The 23,457-nt window shown below is 37.5% G+C and overlaps 3 protein-coding genes and 1 pseudogene across 6 annotated transcripts; 2 read left to right on the top strand and 2 right to left on the bottom strand.

Annotated features, from left to right (window-relative positions):
- On the top strand, positions 402–3,815 carry LOC109718885 (HVA22-like protein a). Of its 2 annotated transcripts, none has more exons than XM_020245353.1 (5): positions 402–674; positions 1,501–1,527; positions 1,636–1,758; positions 2,688–2,970; positions 3,111–3,296. In XM_020245353.1, exons 1-5 carry the CDS (start codon positions 619–621, stop codon positions 3,168–3,170), a joined length of 549 nt encoding a protein of 182 aa, XP_020100942.1. In that variant the 5' UTR covers positions 402–618; the 3' UTR covers positions 3,171–3,296. The 2 variants fall into 2 exon arrangements, with proteins under 2 accessions (XP_020100942.1, XP_020100941.1); XM_020245352.1 differs by lacking the exon at positions 3,111–3,296 and adding an exon at positions 3,327–3,815 and having other exon boundaries at positions 409–674; positions 2,688–2,937.
- LOC109718608 (pentatricopeptide repeat-containing protein At1g26900, mitochondrial) lies at positions 3,943–6,424 on the bottom strand. The gene has a single exon (XM_020244915.1). It carries the CDS (start codon positions 6,313–6,315, stop codon positions 4,576–4,578), a length of 1,740 nt encoding a protein of 579 aa, XP_020100504.1. The 5' UTR covers positions 6,316–6,424; the 3' UTR covers positions 3,943–4,575.
- On the top strand, positions 6,527–9,609 carry LOC109718483 (annotated as a pseudogene).
- On the bottom strand, positions 10,624–18,320 carry LOC109718052 (F-box/kelch-repeat protein SKIP11-like). 3 transcript variants are annotated; one of them, XM_020244052.1, is made up of 6 exons: positions 16,657–18,320; positions 14,434–16,003; positions 13,879–13,985; positions 12,021–12,227; positions 11,519–11,567; positions 10,624–11,203 (listed from the first exon to the last, which is right to left on the bottom strand). In XM_020244052.1, the coding sequence occupies exon 1, from the start codon at positions 17,995–17,997 to the stop codon at positions 16,684–16,686; it is 1,314 nt and encodes a 437-aa protein (XP_020099641.1). In that variant the 5' UTR covers positions 17,998–18,320; the 3' UTR covers positions 10,624–11,203; positions 11,519–11,567; positions 12,021–12,227; positions 13,879–13,985; positions 14,434–16,003; positions 16,657–16,683. The 3 variants fall into 3 exon arrangements, with proteins under 3 accessions (XP_020099641.1, XP_020099640.1, XP_020099639.1); XM_020244051.1 differs by lacking the exon at positions 10,624–11,203 and having other exon boundaries at positions 11,238–11,567; positions 14,611–16,003; XM_020244050.1 differs by lacking the exons at positions 10,624–11,203; positions 14,434–16,003 and having other exon boundaries at positions 11,238–11,567.

Here is a 23,457-nt window from a genome sequence, read left to right on the forward strand (position 1 = left end):
ACTGTTCAATGCATTTGTTAAAATAAAAGTATTAATTGTATCTCTTTTTAGCCAAATATAAGATGTTGGATTGAAAATTGTGCCCAATAGACAAAATCTTGATTGAAATCTATAATATTTAAAAAATTTATATATCAAAAATTATAAAATTTAAATTGTAATATTTAGAAATTAAAGAACTTCTCTTCTTTGTATAGTGTTGATCATTGAGATTTTGAGACTATTTAGTTTCCTACTAATACATTTGTAAATCTTATGAATTTGCGCTAAAAGTATCTGTTAAATTAAATTTTTAATCTTAAAATATTAATTATTGAAAATTGAGTGCTATATTTTTTATTCTTTATTTTTTATTTTTTATTTTTAGAAGGGAATATTTTCCCCTGTCTAAAAGAAGGATAAGCTCTTTACACAAATTCCAAAACAAAGTGTGCGAATTTAAGAAAAAAAAGTGATTGTATTTATCACCTCCTTTTTATGAACCTCCTCTCTTTACCAAAACTTTACTCTCACTCCTCTCTCCTTTGCATATATTTTTTTTGAATCAAAAAGGGCCCCAAAAACAAAGAAAAAAAAGAGAAAAAAAAAGGAGAAGTAGAGATTACAAGGAGTGATATCATGGGCTCTGGATCTTTTCTCAAGGTGGTTGCAAAAAACTTTGATGTTCTTGCTGGGTATGTAATGTATTGTAATGTTTGTTCCCCTGTTCCACTTTACTCTATTTTGTGGTTCTATGGTAAATCCCTTACATAAAAATCTCAACTTTTTGTGGAATTTTAGATCAAATAATTTGTGGGTTTTGTTCTTCTTGTAGCTTTTTGTGGGTTTTGAAGTTGAATTGTAGGGTTGTGTGTTCTACTCACAGAGAGGTCAAGTTAAAACAAAAAAAAAAAATTTTATTTTTTTGCTTTTTTGGTATGGTTTAGTGGAAAAAAAGTGATTTTTTGTTTTATCAATTATAAATTCTCGCACTATATATTGCAAACTTCAAAGTTTGGCTCCATGGTGAATTAGTTTTAAAAGTGTTAATTTCTTTGCAAATTGATGATTTGTTATCTAGTTACAGTGCAACTGATCTCTCTCTCTCTCTCTCTCTCTCTTTCGATTTGTAGCACATTTATTTTAAAGAAGTGATTTTTAGGGTTTTTTTTTTTTTCCTCTTTACTAGGGCTACATAGTTTTAGGAATTAATTGCATGCATTCTAATTATTATTTGTTGCAGCTTCTGAATTCTCTTGAGCATAGCTTTAGAAAAGATGTTTTTTTCTCAATGAAACTTCTTATTATTATGCCGAGTTCCTCGAAACTCAGTTCACATCCATGATACCAAAATTTCCATAATGTTGAAGTGTAATGCTAATTGAGGTTTTCAAAACTATATGCTTGTATTTAGTTTGACATTTTGAACCAAATGAATCAATAAATCCACATTGTACCTTGTATTCTTCTTAAATTTGAATTTGTAATTTCAAGCTTATATTTCTTTATTTTGGTACGCAGGCCGGTAATTACGCTTCTTTATCCGTTGTAAGTGTTACTTCCTCTTTACACAAGTTTAAGATAAGCAAATTCTTTTAATTCTTTTTATGTTTTTTTTTTTTGGGAAAAAGTTACCTCTCGACGAAATTTTAACAGGTATGCTTCAGTTAAAGCAATAGAAACAAAGTCTCCTGTGGATGATCAGCAATGGCTCACATATTGGGTTTTGTACTCTTTAATCACACTATTCGAGCTTACTTTCGCTAAAGTTATTGAATGGTGAATATTTTTCTGAAGTGTCAGTTTTATTTTTTACTTTATCCTCATCAAATGCTCGAGTACTTATTAACTTTTTTCATCATCATTTACTGTAGAACCATAACTTTGCGGTGGTGTTCTTTAGATGTTAATAGGAAAAATAATTCCAAACTAGATAACATCTTGGAAATTTTCATTATTATTTCTGGAAAGTTTAATTGCTTATATCCTCTTATTCTATGTTATTTGTATCTTAGAGATAGAAGAGTAAGCTATCCACTTTCTTTGAGCAGCAAAAATTTTACATTTTATAGTTTGAAAGTCGAGTGTGGCAAGGATTTAAGTGCCGTGGCATGAGGTTGTGCTGGAAACTTGCTAGCACGGTATAGCACGGTGCGTGCTGGGCCGTGCCGATGCGTATCGGTCACAAAAAATATATGTGTGCCAACACGTAATTGCATGAAATATTTATTTTTTTTTAGCAACAAAATATGCCAATTATTTTTTGTATATTTTTATCAAATTTTTTGAATTTTATTGAGAAAATTACCTACTAATTTCAAAAATAAAGAGTTTTTGAGTTGTGCTATCGGCACGAGGGCTGTATTGTGCCGATATTTTGCTGGCACGATACGGCCCGTGTCGATGGGCGCTTCAACCCTTGGAGTGTGGGTTTATTTAATGGTTCATTTTGCTAGTGCTTTCGTTGTGATTTAGAGCTTGTTTTGGCCTAGCTGTTTGATGAAGCTGTAATAGTGTTTTCATTAAAATCTCCAACATCTTCCTCGTGCAATAGAATTGGAGCTTCTGCCTTTGGAGCCTCGTAGTTCATTTTTCACTCCTCCCTTCCACAGCAAATGTTCTTTTTGAAGTCTAGTAAACTAAGCTGTGATCTAGCATTCACAATTGTCTGTTTTTTTTCTCCTTTTGTTTTCTCTTTCTTTTCGTAGGCTTCCATTCTGGTCGTACATGAAACTGATCTTCAATTGTTGGCTGGTCTTACCCTACTTCAACGGAGCCGCCTATGTTTATCAGAATTTTGTGAGGCCCATGTTCGTAAAACAGGTCCAGGAAACAGTCAACGTCTGGTACGTCCCGCGGAAGAAGAGCATCTTCACCAAACCGGACGATTTCCTATTCGCCGTCGAGAAATTCATCGAGGAAAACGGACCCGAGGCATTGCAGAAACTCGTAAACAAGGTTTTAGTCAAGCAACAGTCCATTCTAGTCAGGGTAAATCGTATGGATATAAATCCATTAATCCCTCTACTATCCCGAGGTTGCAACTTGGTTGCCGGAACTTTTACGCACGACTGAAAAGGGCATTTTTGCAGCAAAAGTCGAACTGATGTCAGATTATCTTTTGTTAACAGCCAATATTGCAATTGCAATATCTGAGCAAGTTCAGGGGATTAAAGCGGTCGAGCGAATAGTTCTAGGATAAGTTGCAATATCGGGATAGTACAGCGACGATCCGTACATTTTACCTATGGCTATTAAACACAGTAACTGATCCTTACGACAACCCCAGTCGCATTGTCAATTACAATAAGATAACCTGTTCCTTTTTTTCTTTGTTTTAAATTCAGGCTGAAAAGGCGCCAAAGCCTAAGAAGAGCAGCAATAAGCGCGTGACATTTGCCGAGGTGGAGCACGAAACGGAAACGACGAAGTCCGCGAAGAATGACAAGCATGTTATCCACCATAAGAAAGATACCGAACAAGAGTCTAGCTCTTGGAGCAGCAGCAGCAACTTCATGATTTTCAGTGATGAGAATCATTACTGGACCTAGAAGGCTAGAACCAACCTCTCTCTCTCTCTCTCTCTCTCTCTCTCTCTCTCAATGTATCATATTGTTGTACTCCTGGTAGAAACCTTTGAGTCATATGTAAGTAGTTAGATGTATTTGATAACTTGTATGTATATGTGCTTAAGTATGTTACATTGTTGTGTCATCTGATGATCCAAAAGTGATCCCTTTTTTCTTTTCTTTTTTTAATAGGTTGGTCAAGTTCTTGTGAATGTAATAAACTAGTTATTGAGTAATATGAAAAATAGATCGCATTTTCGCAGCTCATATTTTGTTTTATTTCGCGCTAAGCATACTAGTAATTGCGATTTTTCTTTCTTTCTTTTTTTTTTTCCCTTCCTTCTAGCATAATTTGAATTATTTTGAGAGGAAAACAAAAAACTCATGAAGAAAATACAAAACTAATTTGGCCATTCTTAATTATTAGAATTCACTTTCAATTACAAGCAAAATATGATACAGTTATTCAAGTTATCAGCTAGACAAAGGAATCTTATATAAGCTGTACTCACAAATTGAGTCAAATGATCATACTTTACAACACTTTATACCTACTCTGCCAACACCCAAAGGCTCAAAATTTCGTTCATTCTTTTTGTTCTTATTTTAACAACTGCAGAGTACCTATTTGGCTTGGCTTTTAGAACAGCTTCTCTACTTAAAAAGCAACAGTTAAATGCCCGACAAACAAATTTATATAGCTTTTACTGGAACATAAGCATTCGAAACCCCCTAAACACGGGAAGTAGTTAGAGAGATACTGTCGGAAAAGCTGTTATTGCCCTTTTCGATAGCTTTACTCAACAGTGCTTCTCCAGAAGCTCCAGTTATGTAGAACAAGCACTAGCCAAGATGTTTTAAGCTTGAGCCAGTTTCAGAAGGGCTACAAAAAGCCAAGATGGGCGAGTCGACTGACCATGAAAAAGGATCAAAGATCTGAACCACGCCGGAAATTTTTTCGGGCCTCGAGTTTTTCAGACTTAGCGCGGCCTAGTGAATTGGGTTTGGTCCATTGTGCTCAGGTTTACTAACAAGCCATCTCAATGGAGCTGCAACCAGCTTCCTTCTTCACCATCTTGTGCCCTTCAAACTCTCTCGCTTTTGCAATGGCGTCCCACATCCCTGCTCCTGCATAAGTGCTTGACAAAACGACCGAATCCGCCGGATGCTCATCCCCTAACCCTACCAAATACCTCCGCACCGTCTCCCCCAACTCGACATTCCCATGCACCCTGCAGGCTGCAAGCAAAGCCCTCCAAGCCATGTCATCGGCTTCTGAAGGAAGCCCTTTTATAAGCTCATGTGCTTCTTCCAACCGCCCTGCTCTCCCCAGTAGATCGATCACACACCCGTAGTGCTCGGGCTTCGGAGAAAGCTTATAATCCCTCACCATTTTCTCGAAGCACTTCTTGGCTTCTGCCACCAGCCCGCCGTGGCTACAGGCACTGAGGACTGCTAGAAAAGTGACTTCGTTAGGAAGCGCTTTTTCACTTTCCATCCTATAAAAGAGGCTAAGGGCGGCTTCAGCCCGCCCGTGGAAGCCAAATCCCATGATCATAGCAGTCCATGCCTTCACATCTCTTTCCGGCATTTCATCAAACACTTTATTGGCATCAATGATGCATCCGGTTTTCGAGTACATGTCCACAAGTGCTGTTCCTAGAGCTGAATCCAACTCAATATCCTCCTCTTTAACAAACTCATGAATTCGCCGACCTACAACTAAAGCCCCCGAAGAAGCGCAAGCCGAAAGCAACCCCACGAAAGTAGAAGAATTAGGTTTTGCCCTTTCGCGCCTCATCTTCTCTATCAAGCCCAAGGATTCTTCTACAAGACCCTTTTTTGCGTAGCCGTCCACCATGCAATTGTACAAAACCAAGTCTCTTCTTTGTACACTATCAAACACTTTCCGAGCATAATCCATGCAGCCAAATTTCACGTACACAGACATGATTGCGGTGGCGACGTTTAACTCCGAGCAAAATCCGATCTTTATGCAATACCCATGCAAACACTCACCACATAAGGAACCGAATTCTACAGAGGCTGAGAGCGCACTGACGATCGAAGCGGCATTGACCTCCGAACAAGAGGACACCACATCTCTAAACAGACTCATTGCCTTCTTCGTCTCCGACACCTGACCATACCCATTTATAAGCGCGGCCCAAGAAACCATATCTCTTCTCTGGGGCATTTCGTCGAACATAGTATGGGCATCGCACATTTCTCCACAGCAACAGTAGAAATGGATGAGGGTGTTCCACACATTGGGGTACACATCAAAACCGGACTTTGCGACGAGCCCATGAACCTGCTTCCCCAGGGGGAGGGTGCGGCACCGGGCAGAGAGCTTGAGGACGGAGACGAAGGGGAACTGGTCCAAGGGGAGGGGTTCGGTCATTAGGGTTTTGAAGAGGGCGAGGGCTTCGGAGAGGAGGAGGGGGTGGTGGCGGAGGGCGAGGGCGGCGTAGGAGCGGAGCATGGTGTTGTACTGGAAGAGGTTGGGGGCGGGGATGAAGCGGAAGATGGCGCGGGCGTAGATGAATGCGGCGGAGGCGGAATCGGCGGCGCCGCCACCTGCTTCGGCGGCGGCGGCGGCGGAGAGGAGGAGGCTGGTGGGGAAGGGGAGGAGGTCGAGGGCGGATTTGACCATGAGGGCGTGGATTTGGAGGAGGTGGGGGTAGGGTTTGGTGGCGGAGGAGGAGGAGGAGCGGAGGAGGGAGACGACGCGCGTCGAGATTCGTGCGGGCGCGGATCTCGGCATGGCGGCGGACGGTGGCGGAGCATCTTCTACTTTCACCCGGCGAGTTCGTGTTATTTACAAACAAGCCACACAAATAAATTTGGCCCGAATTCGAAGCCGAACCCGAACCCGGACCCGAACCCTGTCCGGTTCAAATTTTACTTTTTGGGCGGTTCACACGCCGCACCATCAGTATCACCCCGTCCGCGCCCCTCTCAAATTCTAGGGTTTCCGCCGCAAGATATAAGACCCTCCCCTCCCCTCCTCTCCCCTCTCCTCCCCGTTCGCTACTTACCCTTCACTGGTGGCGGAGGAGATCGCCGGCGATGGTTCACGTCAGCTTCTACCGCAACTGTAAGCTCCCCCTTGCATCGTTCGATCTCATTATGGTTAGGGTTAGGGTTTTCATTGCTTGTTGTCGTGGCGATTGCTTCTTTGTTGGCCATCTTAGATCTCTTTATTTGGTCGATCTCATTAGGGTTTAGGGCTTGTGTTAGGGTTTTCATTGCTTGTTGTACCGGTGATCTTATTGGGGTTAGGATTAAGGTTATAATTGCTAATGGTAGTGGTTGTCACGTTTTTGTAGGCTCCCCTCAGATCTTAGATCTCTTATTTTGATGGATCTCATTAAGGTTAGGATCTTTGTTGCTTATGGTACTAGTAATCTCGTAGTGGTGGGGCCCCTCCTCCCTATCAGATCTTAGATATCATCATTTTGTCGATTTATTAGCGTGAGGTGTAGGGTTTTAATTGCTTGTGGCAGTGACGGTGACAGTGACAGTGGCGATCTCATCTTTGCATATCCTCAGCTTCTATTGGTTGATTTTATTAAGGTTATGACTAGGGTTAGGGTTAGGATTAGGTTTAGGATGCTTCATTTCTGATGGTAGTGGCTATCTCGTCATTGCAGATGGGAAGACATTCAAGAAGCCGCGCTGGCCCTATGAGAAGGAGCGCCTTGACGCCGAGCTGAGGCTCGTAGGCGAGTACGGCTTGCGGTGCAAGTGGGAGCTTTGGCGGGTCCAGTATGCACTGAGCCGGATCCGGAATGCGGCGAGGGAGCTCCTCACCCTTGACGAGAAGAACCCGCGCCGGATCTTCGAGGGAGAGGCCCTCCTCCGCCGCATGAACCGATACGGGCTCCTTGATTAGAATCAGAACAAGCTCGATTATGTCCTTGCGCTCACTGTTGAGAACTTTCTAGAACGTCGGCTTCAGACTCTTGTGTTCAAGACGGGGATGGCCAAGTCCATTCATCATGCCCGGGTTCTAATCAGGCAGAGGCACATTAGGTATAATGTATTGGGATTTTTTAGCCTCTTATTTGTTATGCATATTGGAAATCTATGTGTTAGATTTGAAACATCTGCTCATGCTTTGGCCTTTTTTTTTGCCTTAGTAATTGTATATGTGTCATAACTTTAGGGTAAAATATATGGAAGTCCCTGTACTATCTTGATATTGTGGCTTGGTTGTTTTACTTTTCACTTGAATACTTTGGCATGAAAACTTGACATATGTTGCACTTTTGTTCCTAGGCGAAAAATATGGTTTGTCGTTCATTAGAACTATTAGACCCGTTTCCTTGATTCACTTAACAAAAAGTTCGGATTTTTTGAAGTGATTAAATTTGAAGTACAGGGACTGTATATTGGTATAGTACGAGGAATACACCTACATTTTTTGCATAACTTTTTGTTAGTTTGTAGTGCTCTCTTATAAAATGGACGTGCTTGTAGTTGATTTATACAGCTGATTTGTAGATTCATGTATTGGCTCTCTCCATTTCTCCTTTGGGTGCAACTATTGTACTATGTGCAGTTTGAGTAGAACTGTATCACTTGCTTCTTGTTTGGTACATAGAGAGTCATGTGTGATTTGCTCAAACTGGATGCTGTAATCTCACAACTGTGTATAAACAGAAATTTTGTTTTTAAGATAAGTCCTCTAATGACTGACTGACTTCTATGATATCTGCTTTTTGAACCTACTCAATCCGAAACGTATTTTTGAAAATTTGGATGACTATATGTTGAGCGCATAATTAATATCTTCTTATGATGATTTATTGATGGTGGTTCCTTTGGGTTGATTTAAGATGGGCAATATGATGAGAATATGTAAATTACTCACGACGGTCGTCTGAGGCACTTATGTGTCTACGCTGATGCAAAAATCTCTCTGATGCCTAACTTTATTCCCCCCCCCACACCTTTAGTTGAGATTGATATTATATTTTTTTTCCTTTTTTTTTGGTTTTTATACTGTATATATTTCTTTGAGACAACGCTTTCCTAAAGAGCTGTTTGGTTTAAGGTTTTTATTATTTTGGAAATATTGTATATTTTATATTGGGAATGACAAGTTTGTTATTAACTTATTGAGCCGCATGTTGGAGGTTGTTAAGAACTAGTATATTCTTATTAATGGATTACTAGTAATTCTCATCAAGCATGAAAATGAGAAACCTCCTAATCCGTGATAATTTAGTACTCCTACCCCTTAGGTATTGAACTAATACTTTTTACAACTATTCAACTTGAGTTGAATGATAATGATTTGAATATTTTCAATAAAAAATGTAGAGGATTATCGGAATATTATAAATTGTGAACCAAACAGGCCTAGGACTTTAATATCTATTTCCTGAGAAATCATGAGTGCGCTACTGTACTGTTTGCTGTCTACTTATATCTACTTGCTTATAACTTAATTGCCCAAATTTTCTTCTTTTTTTTTTCCCAATTATTTATTTTGAATATAAATGACTTTGCTATCGAAATCACTCCTTGCGGAGTTGGGAGTCATGGTTAGGGTAGATTCGGAGAAGCACATTGACTTCTCGCTCACGAGCCCATTCGGCGGGGGCCGCCCGGGAAGAGTGAAGAGGAAGAACCAGAAGGCTGCGGCAAAGAAGGCGGCCGGGGGCGACGGTGATGAGGAGGACGAGGAGTGAGTGCAGTACCCTTAACGACGAATAGGTGCTGCAGAGCCCCATCAGTTCTCTTTCTCATGCAAACCTTTGAATTCGATGTCGGCCGAACTGATTCTTGCTATAAGCTATAGAAGGATAAATTACATGTTTCTTTTTTTTTTTTTTTCTTGTTTTTCTTTTTTAACTTTTGTTTTAGTGGGCTCCGCTGGATAAATTTTGATGCATGTTCTTGATGTTAATTTTGATTATGACAATTGTACCATTGTAGTTTTGGTCTTGGGCATTATAGGTTATTCATTTTTGTGAGGAGAATTGAAGAGACTCTTCTCTGTTTTCCCTTTTCTATTTTTGAGCAACCAATGTGCTTATTTTTAAGACTTCTGCTGTTGGGATACTAATGCTGTTTTCTCTTATGTTTTCCATCCATGAATGCTCTCCTCCTGCTTCTCTCTCGCTCTCCAATTATTTCTTTTGTGTGCATATGATATTAGAATTAGATGGAAGAATTATGGCTTAGTCCAGCTGTTCTTATTCTGGGAGATCATCTTGTAACTCAGGAAATTGAAGCCCACTTGTGTATTTACAGGATTTGATCTACCGCCTTTTCGGAGTAAAATTTGGGTTACGAGGCCTGCAGACGATCCTTAAAGAAGCAGAAAGAAAGAAGAAAAAGACACCGACCGTCCTTAGAGCATGTCGCAAAGGGCTTGGTGGTTGATACCCGAGATCCAAGTTCGAATCCTAGTTGATTCATATTTTCAGCTAAGTTTACTTCTAAATGAAATAAACGAAGCGGGTTGCGTGCTACCTATCTCTCAAAAAAGAAAAGAAAAGAAAAGAAAAAGATAGATAGTAAAATTAGAGGGAGAATTAAGAGCAGAACCCTCTGGATCTCATTTCCAAAGCTAAATTTGAACCATAGTTAATTTGAATTTGACAAAAATTCGGTACGAGTATAATGCGAATAAAATTTGTCTTTTAATTTTTAAATTTGTTGAAAAATACGACTTAAAAAATAGATTCATCAATTATTCGGATACACAATTTATACGTTCGCCAATTAACAATTCGGTAGAAAAATTGGGCTATTACATAGCTATAAATTCTTAAAAATATAAAAAAGAGCTACAAAATAAAGTAGATTAAGTGAAAAACTTAATAGCAAATTTTATTATCTTCTCCATCTTAATCTTTTTCATGATCCACGCATTTCGAAAGTTCACGAAGTTTTTCAATAATTGGTGAATAATTTGGCAATAATTCAAAAAGAAATTTTATCTAAAAAATTTGTGTATTTTTTTGGCCGAATAGTTCGACATACGTGAATTATTCACGAATAATAAATTTAACTAAAAAATTTGCATATTATTTCGATCTTTTGAGAATAAATCGTATATGGGCCGTTTTATTCGAATTTTTAATAATTTGCAAATTAACTAAATTTGAACTAAACCAATGTCTAAAATCTACAAATGTCTAATGGGTATTGACATTTTGACAGCAACAATGGCATTATAATGAAATCTCAAATTTCGAAATATGCCTTGATTTTCTTTTTCATGGATGTTTCTAAATCCAGAGATGCGTATTACTTCGTGAGTTGACAAAAGTATTTCACTCCAGCCGACTTCCTTTGTCCCACCCTGCTTCTACTTCGAGGTGCCCACAGCCTGCAGCACTGCAACCATAGCAACAAGGTTGGCTGCCGGCTGCTTCACCGCTACGTCCGCAGATTACAGCTGCCTTCAGTAACTCCGCGAGAGGAGGGCAGACTAAACCATCAGTCGATCTGCGCATTCTGACATCATGAAAAACCATCCCAAGATCATCAAAAAGATGACTGTCTGGATTGCGCGCCAGGTGCGACTGAGATCGGTAAGTACACTCGTACTGCAAGCACCATCACAATCACAAACATATCAAGTACTATCCGCGAGGTGGCAGTGAACAGCAATGCATGGAGATGCTGATTCTCTACAGAAGAAAAAAAAAAGAAAAAAAAGGCATCTAAACTGGTTAGCATATCCACAGGAACAAGCTTTATTCTTCGGCATCAAAATAAATCATAAGAGTGAATCAAACACAAGCACATTGATGGACACAGAAAAGTAAATTCGCATTAAAAACCAAAAAAAGAAAAAAAAAAGAAGGCTGGCAGCATGATCACAAAATGTTGAAGAAAGCTTGTGAGCGAAGCGCCGATTACTGAAAAATGCAACATCACTAGAAAATGATTCGATCCTCTTATTTCTCAAAATCGAGATATCAAGCTAGGATTGCGATGCGTACAGATGATACATTTGATACTGCGGGCGCAAGAATTCTCCAGAAGCATCTTCTGAAACAAAAAAAAAAAGGCGCTTCAGAAGTGGTAAATATAAATTAGATTGATGCAATTTAACCTGTATTACTTGCAAAAGACAAATATGACATGAAATGCAACAACCGAAGAAACGACGTTATACGCATCGACCTAAATTGAGATGATGATGTAATAACTGTTACCCATTTCTGCAAATGAGACAAGAAAAGAAGGAATATGGAAGTACAATTATTCTGATTAATGCTTCCAACTTGCATCAGAAAAGACAAATAATCGAACATATTCGGAAAAAAAAAGAAAAAGAAAAATAATTCTACTGTTTTGAGGAAGTGACTCAAAAAATAAAACAACTCAAAGTGCGTGTCAAAATCCATCATATCTGATTTATTTTGTATCCTATTTTGACTTGTGAAGCCATATTTGGTTTTAATCTACTGAAATAGCATAACGCATCCAAGTTATGCTTACTTTTATGTGATATAGAAACCAAGTGTAGCCTTTCGAGTTCTATTCTCCGATGCTCATCGTCTTTGCTGTTCAAAGTAACATCATTTATCATACCTTCTTTTTCCTTTTCTTCTGCTCATATTGAAGCAAATTCGCTTTTTACAAAGTCCCTGGGCATAAATTCAGATGCTTATTCCGCTTCAGAATAATTCTCCACTAAGTTATTCCCTGTCGAATAAGAAGGCATTTATAGTTGCAGATATAAGATGCCGAAGAATGCGACAAAAGCGGAATAAGCATTTCATCAGTTATAGTTCCCTCGTGAAGAATAAGTAGAAGAAGAGTATTTCATACAACTTCATATATGAAAGAAGTAAATCATCAAATATGCTAAATTAATGCATATAATGTAGCACGAGAAAGAGAAAAAACAATTTCCTTATAAAGATATTCTCAACTTTACTCCTTAAGAATTGCCTTTTTCAAAATAAAACAAGAGAGTAATACTAACAATTGCTTAGATTCATGTAATCAAAAAGGAATAATTTAGTAAGATCAAACTATGAACTCACGACTCTTCTGTAACATAACTAATTCGCAATTTAACGAAGGAGATAACTCACCAGTTGATTGAACATCACATGGAATCATTTCGGACGAAACCCATATGCAAGCAATGCTAATGTTATCTAAGCAACCATACTTACTTCCATTTACATCACCATTCAATACATTTACCTCGCCACGATGTCAAAAAGAAGGTGAGTTAAGTGCTTCGTTTTAGTCAAAATTAAAACAAATAACTACGTATTTAACGAGAATCTGATCCGAGTAAAATAACTCATGGCCTAAGAAGAGCTCCAAAAGAATTAAAAAAATAAAATCTTTATCCACTGGGAAACTAGGTTTACGCTTTCCAACTTGCTTCACATTATTACCCGCAAATTGTTCCACTAATTATACAAGACTATCATATATTCCTACTTTTTCTAATGTTGACTTAAAAAGAAGCATTTAATCGTATTCATCTAGCAACTCCAAGAAACAAATAGGTCATACCCGATAAATAAATTATAGCTTTTCACAAAATTCTTTTTTTGATGCTTATGCCTATTTTTAGTACCATCACTTGCTTATTATGGTTTTCCTTCCGTTCATTTACGATCTTTTTCTTTCCTTTTTCTTTTTTGTTGGCTCTTTGTCAGTTCATATTGAAACAATCCCCCCTTACAAAGTTATCCAAGTATTATTCTTGATGCTTATTCTACTTCAAAAAAAAAAAAACTCCACTAATTTATTCCTTGTAATGACTAACTTCATTAAATAAACAAGGCATTTAATTACTACGTATAAAGATGCCGAAGAACGCGGTAAGAAGCCAATTTTGGTTAATTAACTTAATGTCATCAATTAAGAGCTCATTTAGTCTGTAGAACATAAGAGCATCAAATACTCAGTTGTAGTAAAATGATAACAATCTATGTCGAACAAGTTGTAGTTAAATGTAGGGACAACTTAAAAAGGCCTTCCTAAGGATAGTGCGTTTGCAGTTTACTACTTTGCGGTTCTAAATGTAACACTAACGCGCTTAGGTTTCTGTTTTAGTTCTATATAAAGGACCTTCTTTTAAAGGAGTAGCAAAAGTGATCTGTTTAGTAAAGGTATCATGCGAGCAGGTCTGTGCAGAGAACAGAAACAGAAACTACAGGGGCAAAGAACTACACGTAATCTTAAATGCTATATAAAAGCAGCTAACGATCAATTGAACAGGTGAGGAAAGATTTGACTGAAAAAGAATAAGCAAGAAGATCCATTAACAACAGCGAAGCAGCCAACTTTTGATGTGAAAATAGAAAACCAACATGAAAACATTCCAAACCTTTAAAGTGTGATACTACATGGAGTGTGATCATCCAATTACCGTAGCGAATTCAGAAGCAGGAAAACAAAAAGCACTTGATCAGAAAACGACAGCAGCGCTCAAACCTGTAGAGTGTTTAATTAAAGTTAGTATTACTAGATCAATTTCCTAACTAGAGTAGTTCTATCCAAAGCTACTACAAATTTTGAGCAGATTATGCATATCATCACAAATGAATAGGGTATGACTTAAATTGATTTTTAATTACTAATGATCATAAAAAGTATCAAATAGTCGAAAAGATACAGTTTCCTTTTACTGACATCTCAGAGTGTTGTTGCAAAGCCACAAGCGAAAGAGAACTTCCGAAAAGATTATTTATGCACGAAATGTAGAGGCCTAAAAGTAGTAAGATGGCCTAACGTAAAGCATTTATGTTTCAGCTTTGCCTATAAAGAAACTAACATTAACTAGACTTTTCAAGTTCTAGAATACATAAAGAGCTTCAATCTCTGTCACAAAATTGTACTTTTCTCAAAGTAAAATAAAAAAACATTATTCTATTCTGCACACCTTTATTGTAAAAAATAAATAAAAATTGAGCAATTCCAAATGTGAGGTCGTAAATCATAGTATCTTATTGGTCAAATTGAAAAGTTGAAATTCAACGGCACCCTTGTTTTCTTCTTTTACTTCCTGCAAAAGCAAAACAACGGAAATGAATGAATTTTCGACCATATAAAAACTCACTCGTTCTTTTTTCTTCCTTTTCATCGATTTATTCCAAGTTCACAAAACCATGCAGATTCTCACTTCAGCATTTGCTTCCCATATGGTTCCTCACTTTGCGTGTTTAAGAGAGTTGCGATTCGGCACCAACTTTTATGTAGCAGTTAATCATAAGTGCAAAATTTGTCGCACAATACACAAATCCGGCAAGGACATCTAATAGAGTATACTACACTTAATTTGGCGTATTCACTATTCACATGTTAACAGCTAAAAAAACTTATTAGCGCATTAACAGGAAAGGCAATAAAGGAGATCACAAGAGTCATATTCTAACACAACAAAGCTAGAGACAAGTAAGACAACTGTGCGGTGCGGTTTCAGTAAAGAGAAAAAATGAATTAGTGAGAAACACTATTATACAGTGAGAAAATGATACGTAGCTGTTTACATGGGCACAGTAATCATCAATATCATTGAAACTACTCGAAGTTACCGAATTCAGTAAATCAAATTTTCTTAAGCCAACACTCGATTTCATCGAATTGAAGCATTCAAATGCGTGAATGGTAGAATTTAAGTAAGAGTTTGGGAAGCAGTTTCAAGCTATTTTACTTGAAAAAGGTTGGAAGAAAAGAGTTGTTGTTCCGTGCCACGACACTGGTCTGCGCCACGTAGTACTAGCGACCACCGCCATGCATGGGCATGCCATGCATCGTCTTGACACGTCGAGTGCCTTTAGAAACAATGAACGTTACAATCCGCAATCTTCTAGTCAATGTCTCACACCTATTGTCTCACACCTACTCGCTAACCTCGCACGTCCTGACTTTGCGTACCTAAAAGATCGGCAGTGACTGCCACGGTGCATGCCAACTGGTACCGGCATCCATAAGCACGGCTATCCATCGTCTGGACACGCCACTTGCCTTTATAAAAAAGTAACACAACTGTCCACAATCTTCTACTCGAAGACTTGCACCTACTGCACAAGCCTTGTGAAAGCTCACTTTACTATGCGCTAACCTCGCGCTTCCTAACTTTGCGTATCTAAGAGAGCGGCGATTCCCCGGAGCAGCTTTAACCTGTCGACTTCAAGAACATCAGTATGAAAATTGTTGGGCAACGTAGAATTGAACAAGAACATGAATTACAGTACGTTACACGAGTTTGGCGTAATCCCACGGTAACGAAAGAGAGCTTGTTTACGTATTAGTGGGAAAAGCAACAAAGGAGATCACGCGAGCCGTCCTAATACGACAATGCTCGATTTAAATACGGCCATTGTTTGGATTAAGTAAAGAAACAGCTCGAAATTTACGAAACTGTGGACCAAATAGAAGATTTCTACATTGAAGAGTTTCTCCCGAGTTAATAAGCAGTAAGTTCCATAGGTTGAGGAACATGGTTTTATCTATAAGAAAATGAAATCGATTAAGGAAACTCAAGAATTAAACGATTTTATTCCGTAATGAGTTTAAAAGCAAGAGAGCAAGCCTTAATCACAATACCGAGTAAAACTAAAGATTTTTCAAATCTCTTATGAATAAATAAAATTACGAATAGAGGCAATTGGAGATGACGACATAAATTACTCGATCATATCGTGAACAACTAAGATGCGAAATATATCACACGACATAAACAAATTATGAGTTTTACATAATTCGCAAAGTTATACGAGCACATGTTACATGATTTGTGAAAGACTAATAACCCCCTTCACCAAACATAAATCACATTCCAAGTTCCGACTACTCTTGTAGAACGAAACAATTTATGAAACTAAACATCCATAAGACTAAATAGCATCCATCATAAAAATTAAGGAGAGAGGAGAGTTTGTAAAAGGTAAAAGATATTTTTTTGCTTTTTTATTATTAACCTAACATTGTACTTATAACAGGGTTGGTTACAAATGCATGCAAATAGAAATGAAGAAATTAACGGCGATAAAACGAACATAATTCTAAGAACTTATGATGATGATGATGATGATGAGTTACATAAAACACATTTCTAAGGAATTTTTTTCTTTTTCTTTTTTAAAATCTTTATAGAAGTTACCCAATTATGAAGAGAAAAGCCGCGAGATCAGCAGACCATCACCGCGCAATTATACACAAAGCTCCCCGACTGACGGCTGGCGATCACCTCCCACTCCGGCGGGCCCCCCGCGGTCGGGACCCATGAGTTGAGCTCGATGACCCCTCCGGCCCCGGCCGAGACCCCCCGCCCCCCGATCACAATCAGGCGGTCCCCGCACGCCTTGAACGCCAGCCCCCAGCCGTTCATCGACACCGACCGCTCGGGCAGCCTCCCGAGCGTCGCCCACGCGTTGCGCCCCTTATCGTACCTGCGCAGCTCGTTCGAGGCGTAATCCGCCGCGTAGAGCTCGTTGCCCACCACGGCGACCAGCGGCGGCGCGCCCGTGGTGGCGCCCGTGAGCCCCGCGGCCATGCCGGGCACCAGCCGCCACGCGCGGCGCTCCAAGTCGTACTCCTCGCCGCACGTCAAATGCTCAGTATGCGAGCGCATGCCGCCGATCACGTAAAACTTGCCGTCCATGAACACGCCGGAGCACATCTTCCGGGCGCGGTTCATGCTCGGGAGGACCTCCCAGCATTGCCTATCAGAATTGTACATTTCCGCGGAGCTCACAATCCTGCCGCCGGTGTCGATCCCTCCGGCGACGACGGCGGTGGCGCCGGAGCTGGCGGAGCCGAACAAGCAGCGGGGGGAGTGCATGGCGACGCCCTTGGACCAGGAATTGGTGAGGATGCTGTAGCGGAGCACAATGCAGGAGGTCATGTCCTTGCCGAAGACGAGGAGGTCGGTGGCGACGGCGAGGGACTCCTTGTCGCAGAACATGAAGCACTCGAGGGGCGGCATCTTGGGGACGGCGGCGGAGATCCAGCGGCGGCGGAAGGGGTCGAAGGCGTCCCACTCGAGCACGTTGCAGGAGAAGAAGACCCAGTGCTCGACGGCGCCGGAGCGGCGCCGGAGACGGTAAAGCTCGCCGCTTTGGAGCAGGGAGCGGAAGCTCCGGTTCAGCGAGGCGACGGCGCCGTAGTCGGAGCAGGACAGGTGGAGGAGGCAATTGATCGAGAGGTCGCGCCCGATCACCGGGCTTATGAGGCTATCCGGATCCTCGTGCTCGCCCTCGCCCTCGCCCTCGCCGCCACAGCCGTAAAGCGGGGAATCCACCACCACCACCATCTTCTTCTTCTTCTCCTTCTTCTCCTTCTTCTTCGTCGTCTTCTTCTTCTTGCTGAGGACGCCATTAATGGGGTGTGGCTCCTCCGCTCGGTCCTCTTCTTCCTCGCCGGCGTAAGCCCGCATGGATTCGCGATCGTAGGAGCTCGGAAGCGCCCGCGACACCATGCAAGAGGAGTCCCCCTCCCGCATTGCGCGCGCGCGCGCGCGCGTGTGTATCCCCCCTCAACAACAAAGTGAAAAAGATCAAATTTTTTTTACACAACTTGGAACGACGGGGCCAAAATGCCTTCACAAGTGTACAAACTCGGGGTTGAATCTGGGCTTCAGAGGGGGTTTAAAATCCTGTTTATTTTGCGTCTTTTGTTGAGATCTAAACTGATTTTGTGAAGAAAAAACAGCAGGAGAAAATTAAGGGGGAAAAAAAAATGAAATTGGTGTTCTTGAGGGATTACTGATTAGGAAAAAGAGAGACCCAGAAAACAAAATAAGCAAACAAAGTAAGAGATTGTATTGCTTTGATCAAAACAAGTCTAAAAAACTAAACTTTTAATAGGAAAGGAGGAGAAAGGTGGGATTTTTAGAGCAAAGAAGGGGGGGGGGGGGGGGGGGGGGGGGAGGGGGATTTGAAGGTGCGGTGTGGGAGAACGTGGTGGAAGAGGCCCAGATATAAGCGGCCAACTGCTGTGGCCTCTGGGGAAAAGCGGCAAACGCGCTAGACACGCGGATGCAGGAGAGTATTCGTTTTGGGGCCCTGTTACCCTCTAATCATGTAAAAAATAATATAATTCTAGAATATGAATAATATCTAATAATATGCCTTTAAATTCTTCTAAAATATTTAATTTATTTTTATTTTTTTATTTCGAATATACTTTTCGTGTAAGTTTTCGTCATTCAAAAATACTCTCACTACACCGACCGTCCTTAGCGCANGGGGGGAGGGGGTTATGTGTCACTTTTTTTAGTTTCTTTTCACACTACTTGTGCTATAGCTATAGTACAACTGTACAAGCCACCCTTTAGTTTGATTTTGATTCGGCTAAATTACACTTTTGGTACTTGAACTATCATTCTCCTGATATTTTGATTCGCAAATTTTAATCTATAAATAATTTTTATTTAAAATTTTAAAATTATTATAATTAAATTTTGTAATTTAATTTTGTTGACTAAATATTACCGTATTACTAATATGAAAATAGTATTGTATCTTAATTACTGCTATGTCATTAATCATAATACTGTCTCATCATTTCTATACTAGTTAAATACCCGCGCGATACTGCGGATATAAAAATATTTTTATAATAAATTTTACTTTTTTTAATATTTTTATATAGTTTTATAAGTCCAATTATTAATTAAATAAAAGTTATATAAAAATAATTTAATAGTTAAAAATATTTAAATAAAAGTTATTAAAATTAATATATGCACAAAGTAAATTTATACAATAATTTATTTGATAAAGATACATATGAAAAGAATTTGAGATAAATCTATCAAAATAATTTTAAAAAATTAATAAATAGAAGGAAAATAAAATTGTAAAAGAAATTGTTTAATAAAATTAATTATATATACACAGAAATACATTATATTTCTAAAATTTTACTCCTGAAATTTAAATATTATATTTTTTTTATACAACGATATTTTGCGTGATTTAAATTGCATCTATCAAGTTAGATTTTATTACATGATTTATTATGCGTATTATTAATAAAATTTGGAAATAAATATTATAAGTTAAAATTAAAATTTAGAATTTTAAATTTTAAATTTTAAAATTTGATATCAAAATTTCATTACTAATAAGTTGTTATACAATTTATTAATAAAATTAATTAATTGTATATATAATTTTGGAAGTATGGTTTCCAGAGTAAACCACAAGCCGCCATGTGGCGCATTTTCATAAGAAGTTCTAATATAACTTGATAATAGTATAGCTTATTGTGTTCCATATATATATATATATATATATATATATATATATATTATAACCTTGTGTTATTCGATACGATAATAGTTCAATATAATCTTGACAATAAATACTTCAAAAATTATAACTAAAAATTTTTGGTAACACATTTCCATGCTTCTCGCATTGGGTCAATTGCTAGTATATATTGTGTGTGAGAGAATGAAGTGGAGGGTTGGGGAACAGGTGTCACCCTGAGGTTCCCCAACTCTCTTTTATGTAATAGAAATAGATAACAGTATAACTTATTGTGTTCCATATATATATATATAATGATAATTTTAGAGAGAGAGAGAGAGAGAGAGAGAGAGAGTGAGTTGAGCTAGAATACTATCGATAGCAAACGGGCTCCCTTGCCACCCATTTGTTTTCGATGATGGAGCCTCCAAATCGACGATCGGCACCGTTGAATATGATCTATACCACTTGAAGTATTTAGAAATCAAATTTCAAATCTTTTCGACATCATTTGCCTAATGATCAAAGGGTTCCAAAATTTGTAATTTTTATGGTCGATATAAGGCGTTTTCTCGTTTAATGGCGTAAAGATATGCAAATCAATTAAATTTTTGTTAGAAAATTCTTTAAACTATTTAAAATAAGATTTATAGTCTTGATCTTGATTACAAGACTTCTATCATCATTTTTTAAAGAATATTCATTTTCAGCCGTTCATTTTTGTGTCCACTCGATGGATAAGAGAACAATATCGAAAATGTATGAAATTTGATTTCTAAACACTTCAAGTGGTATAGATCATGTTAAACAGTGTCGATCGTTGTTTTGGAGGCTCCATTATCGAAAATAAATGGGTGGCAACGGAACCCGTTTGCTATCGATAGTATTCTAGCTCAACTATATATATATATATATATATATATATATATATATATATATATATAACAGTTTTACAAAAAATTTCAATATGACTTGACAATAAATTACTCAAAAATTATAACTAAAAATTGGTAACAACATTTTCATGCATCGCATGGGTCAATTGCTAGTAAACCTGGCAAACGGGCGGGTTGGGTAACCCATGGGCGGGTTATTGTACCCGCGGGATACTTGGGCGGGTAAAATTTGCCTGCAAATTTTGGGCGGTCAATATCTTTACCCATACCCGCCCGCGGGTGGGCGAGTGGATATGCGGGTTACTCGTAATTTTTTTTTTGTTCTTATATTTTTAAATGCAAAACACATATATATAAGTTTTAAAAGCGTAATATAACTCATTGTTTAAAATACCATAACATATAATAAAAATATTTAAAGTCTTAAAGTAAAAATATTTCATAATATAAAAGACACGCAATAAGAAATTAGGATTAGAATTTTTAAGATGAATAAATAAAAAATATATATTAATTAAGAAAATATATTTTATAACTAAAAAATATATGTGCGGGTACTCGTGGGTACCCGCGGGTTACCCAAAATGCCCACTGCTTAATGGGTGGTACTCGTGGGTACCCGCGGGTTACCCGTAATTTTTTAGGTTGGAAAAGTTGGTATCCATACCCGTAAATTTGTGGGTAACCCGCGAGTACCCGTGGGTTTGGGTCAAGATTGCCGAATCTAATTGCTAGTATATATATGTGTGTGAGAGAGAATGAAGTGGAGGGTTGGGGAACAGGTGTCACCCTGAGGTTCCCCCAACTCTCTTTTAATGTAACAGAAATAGATTAGCGCCACATTTACTATAAATTAAATTTAAAAAATTAAAATGCCATGTATCTTGTAATTCGAGGACCAAAAGTGTAATCTAGCCTTTTGCTTTTGCGCCATTTTAATTTAAAAAATACTAGCAATATATTCCAAAAAAATCAAATCATACATCTTACACCTCTGATCCTATAATTTGTAAAATTTATATTGTGTAATTTGTAAATACAATAACATTTTCTTTTGTTGGTTTTTTTTGGAGGAAAATATGTATTAGAATTATGTGAACTTTGGCCAAATTGTAAGTAATTATATTAACTGTATAAATATTAAAATTAGCCATCTAAATAATAATAAATTTGAATTCCAACATCAAGGTTGTGTTTTCGTCAATTCGTAAAATGGATTACGACGAAATTGCTGTTCAAATGATAATTTTTAATGTCTTAAAAAGTCAGGATAATGAATTATAATTCGACACAAGTTTAAATAATATTGTGGCTTCTTTTTTTTTTTTTTTTAAAAAAAATCTTATAAGATATTTTAGACTTAGTTTGAAACCACTAACACTTTTTAATTTTTCATTAAACAAAAATTTTATACGATAATGCTTATCTAAACTATGGACCATTTGATTTAGCTATCCAATTTTTTAAAATTTTAATTTTATTATTCAAAATTTTAATTTGTTTGATTTGAGTTTGTTAACAACGCTTTAACTTACAAAATTTAAATATATTGTTTATCTTTATATATTTAGTTAGTATACTTCATGCAATTTTAGCAACTGTAAATTTATTAAAATAAGTAATTAGCTTAAATTTTAAATTCAAAATATCGTTGACTATCTCAAATCAAATAAATTTAAAAAAGTTGGATAGTAAATCAAATTTTGAAAGTTTGGATAGCCGATTTAAAATAGTCGATAGTTCAAATAAGTTTTATATGTTTTTACCTAATAATTTCTACTTTATTAATATTACACTATATATCTTTCTCACAAACATATTCGGTCATTCAAAACAAATAATTAAAAAATCAGGTTGAACCGGCTGGTCAACCGGTTCGATCGTGACCCAATCTATGAAATGGTTCGGTTCAATTTTTTGAGCCGGAGAAGACAAAAAACTATTTTGAACCATTCGAACCGACTTTCAACTATCGAATTGATGAACTTATTCGATTTTAATCAAACCGAGCTACCTTTACCAGTCAAGTCATATTAAAATCCAACAGTTTAAAGTCAAATTAGCTAATTTTATTTTCTATTAATACAGATTAGTTTTATAAACGGTGAAATTTAGAACTTTGTATTTACTTAATTCGGTTTAGAAATTAATATTTTATAATTAAGTATGATATTAGAATAATAATATTACATTTATGTATATAATAAAATTTAAAATAATAATTAAATATTTATGGCATTATACTGACGTAACTAGTGATTCTTGACCCAATAATATTTTATATCGCTGTTACCTAAAACTCTCTTCTTTTGCACTTTCTCTCTCTTACCAATGTATAGGAACATTCGAATACTTGAATTGGATGGAATTACTTTTTTTTTTTTTTATTGTATGGTAACTTATTAGCAAACAATGTTGTTTTTGATTTTATTGAGTAGATTTTGATAAATATAAGCATCCAACAATTTGAGACTCAATTTAATACAAGTCCGTTGAAACGGCCCAACACACGGCATCGTGCTATCACAGAAATTCTGATTTGGAGCTTCTGCAGTGACGTGTTAAATCGTAATAATGTGCAGACTGAATCGCTTCACAAATGTCGCATGCTGAATACAGAACTTCTGGAACCGCATATTCCACCGCACATAAGAATCTGAATAAAATAATTGTCTATATAATTTGAATTTTCAAAATATAGGAAGATTTATCAATCCAAAAATATATATATGTGTGTGCTAAAAAAAACACAATATAAGAAGATTTTTGAGTCATATATGTGTGCAAAAAAACACGTTGTACCTCACACGT

The sequence above is a fragment of the Ananas comosus genome, linkage group 12 (assembly GCF_001540865.1).
Source record: "Ananas comosus cultivar F153 linkage group 12, ASM154086v1, whole genome shotgun sequence".
NCBI classification, from domain to species: domain Eukaryota; kingdom Viridiplantae; phylum Streptophyta; class Magnoliopsida; order Poales; family Bromeliaceae; genus Ananas; species Ananas comosus.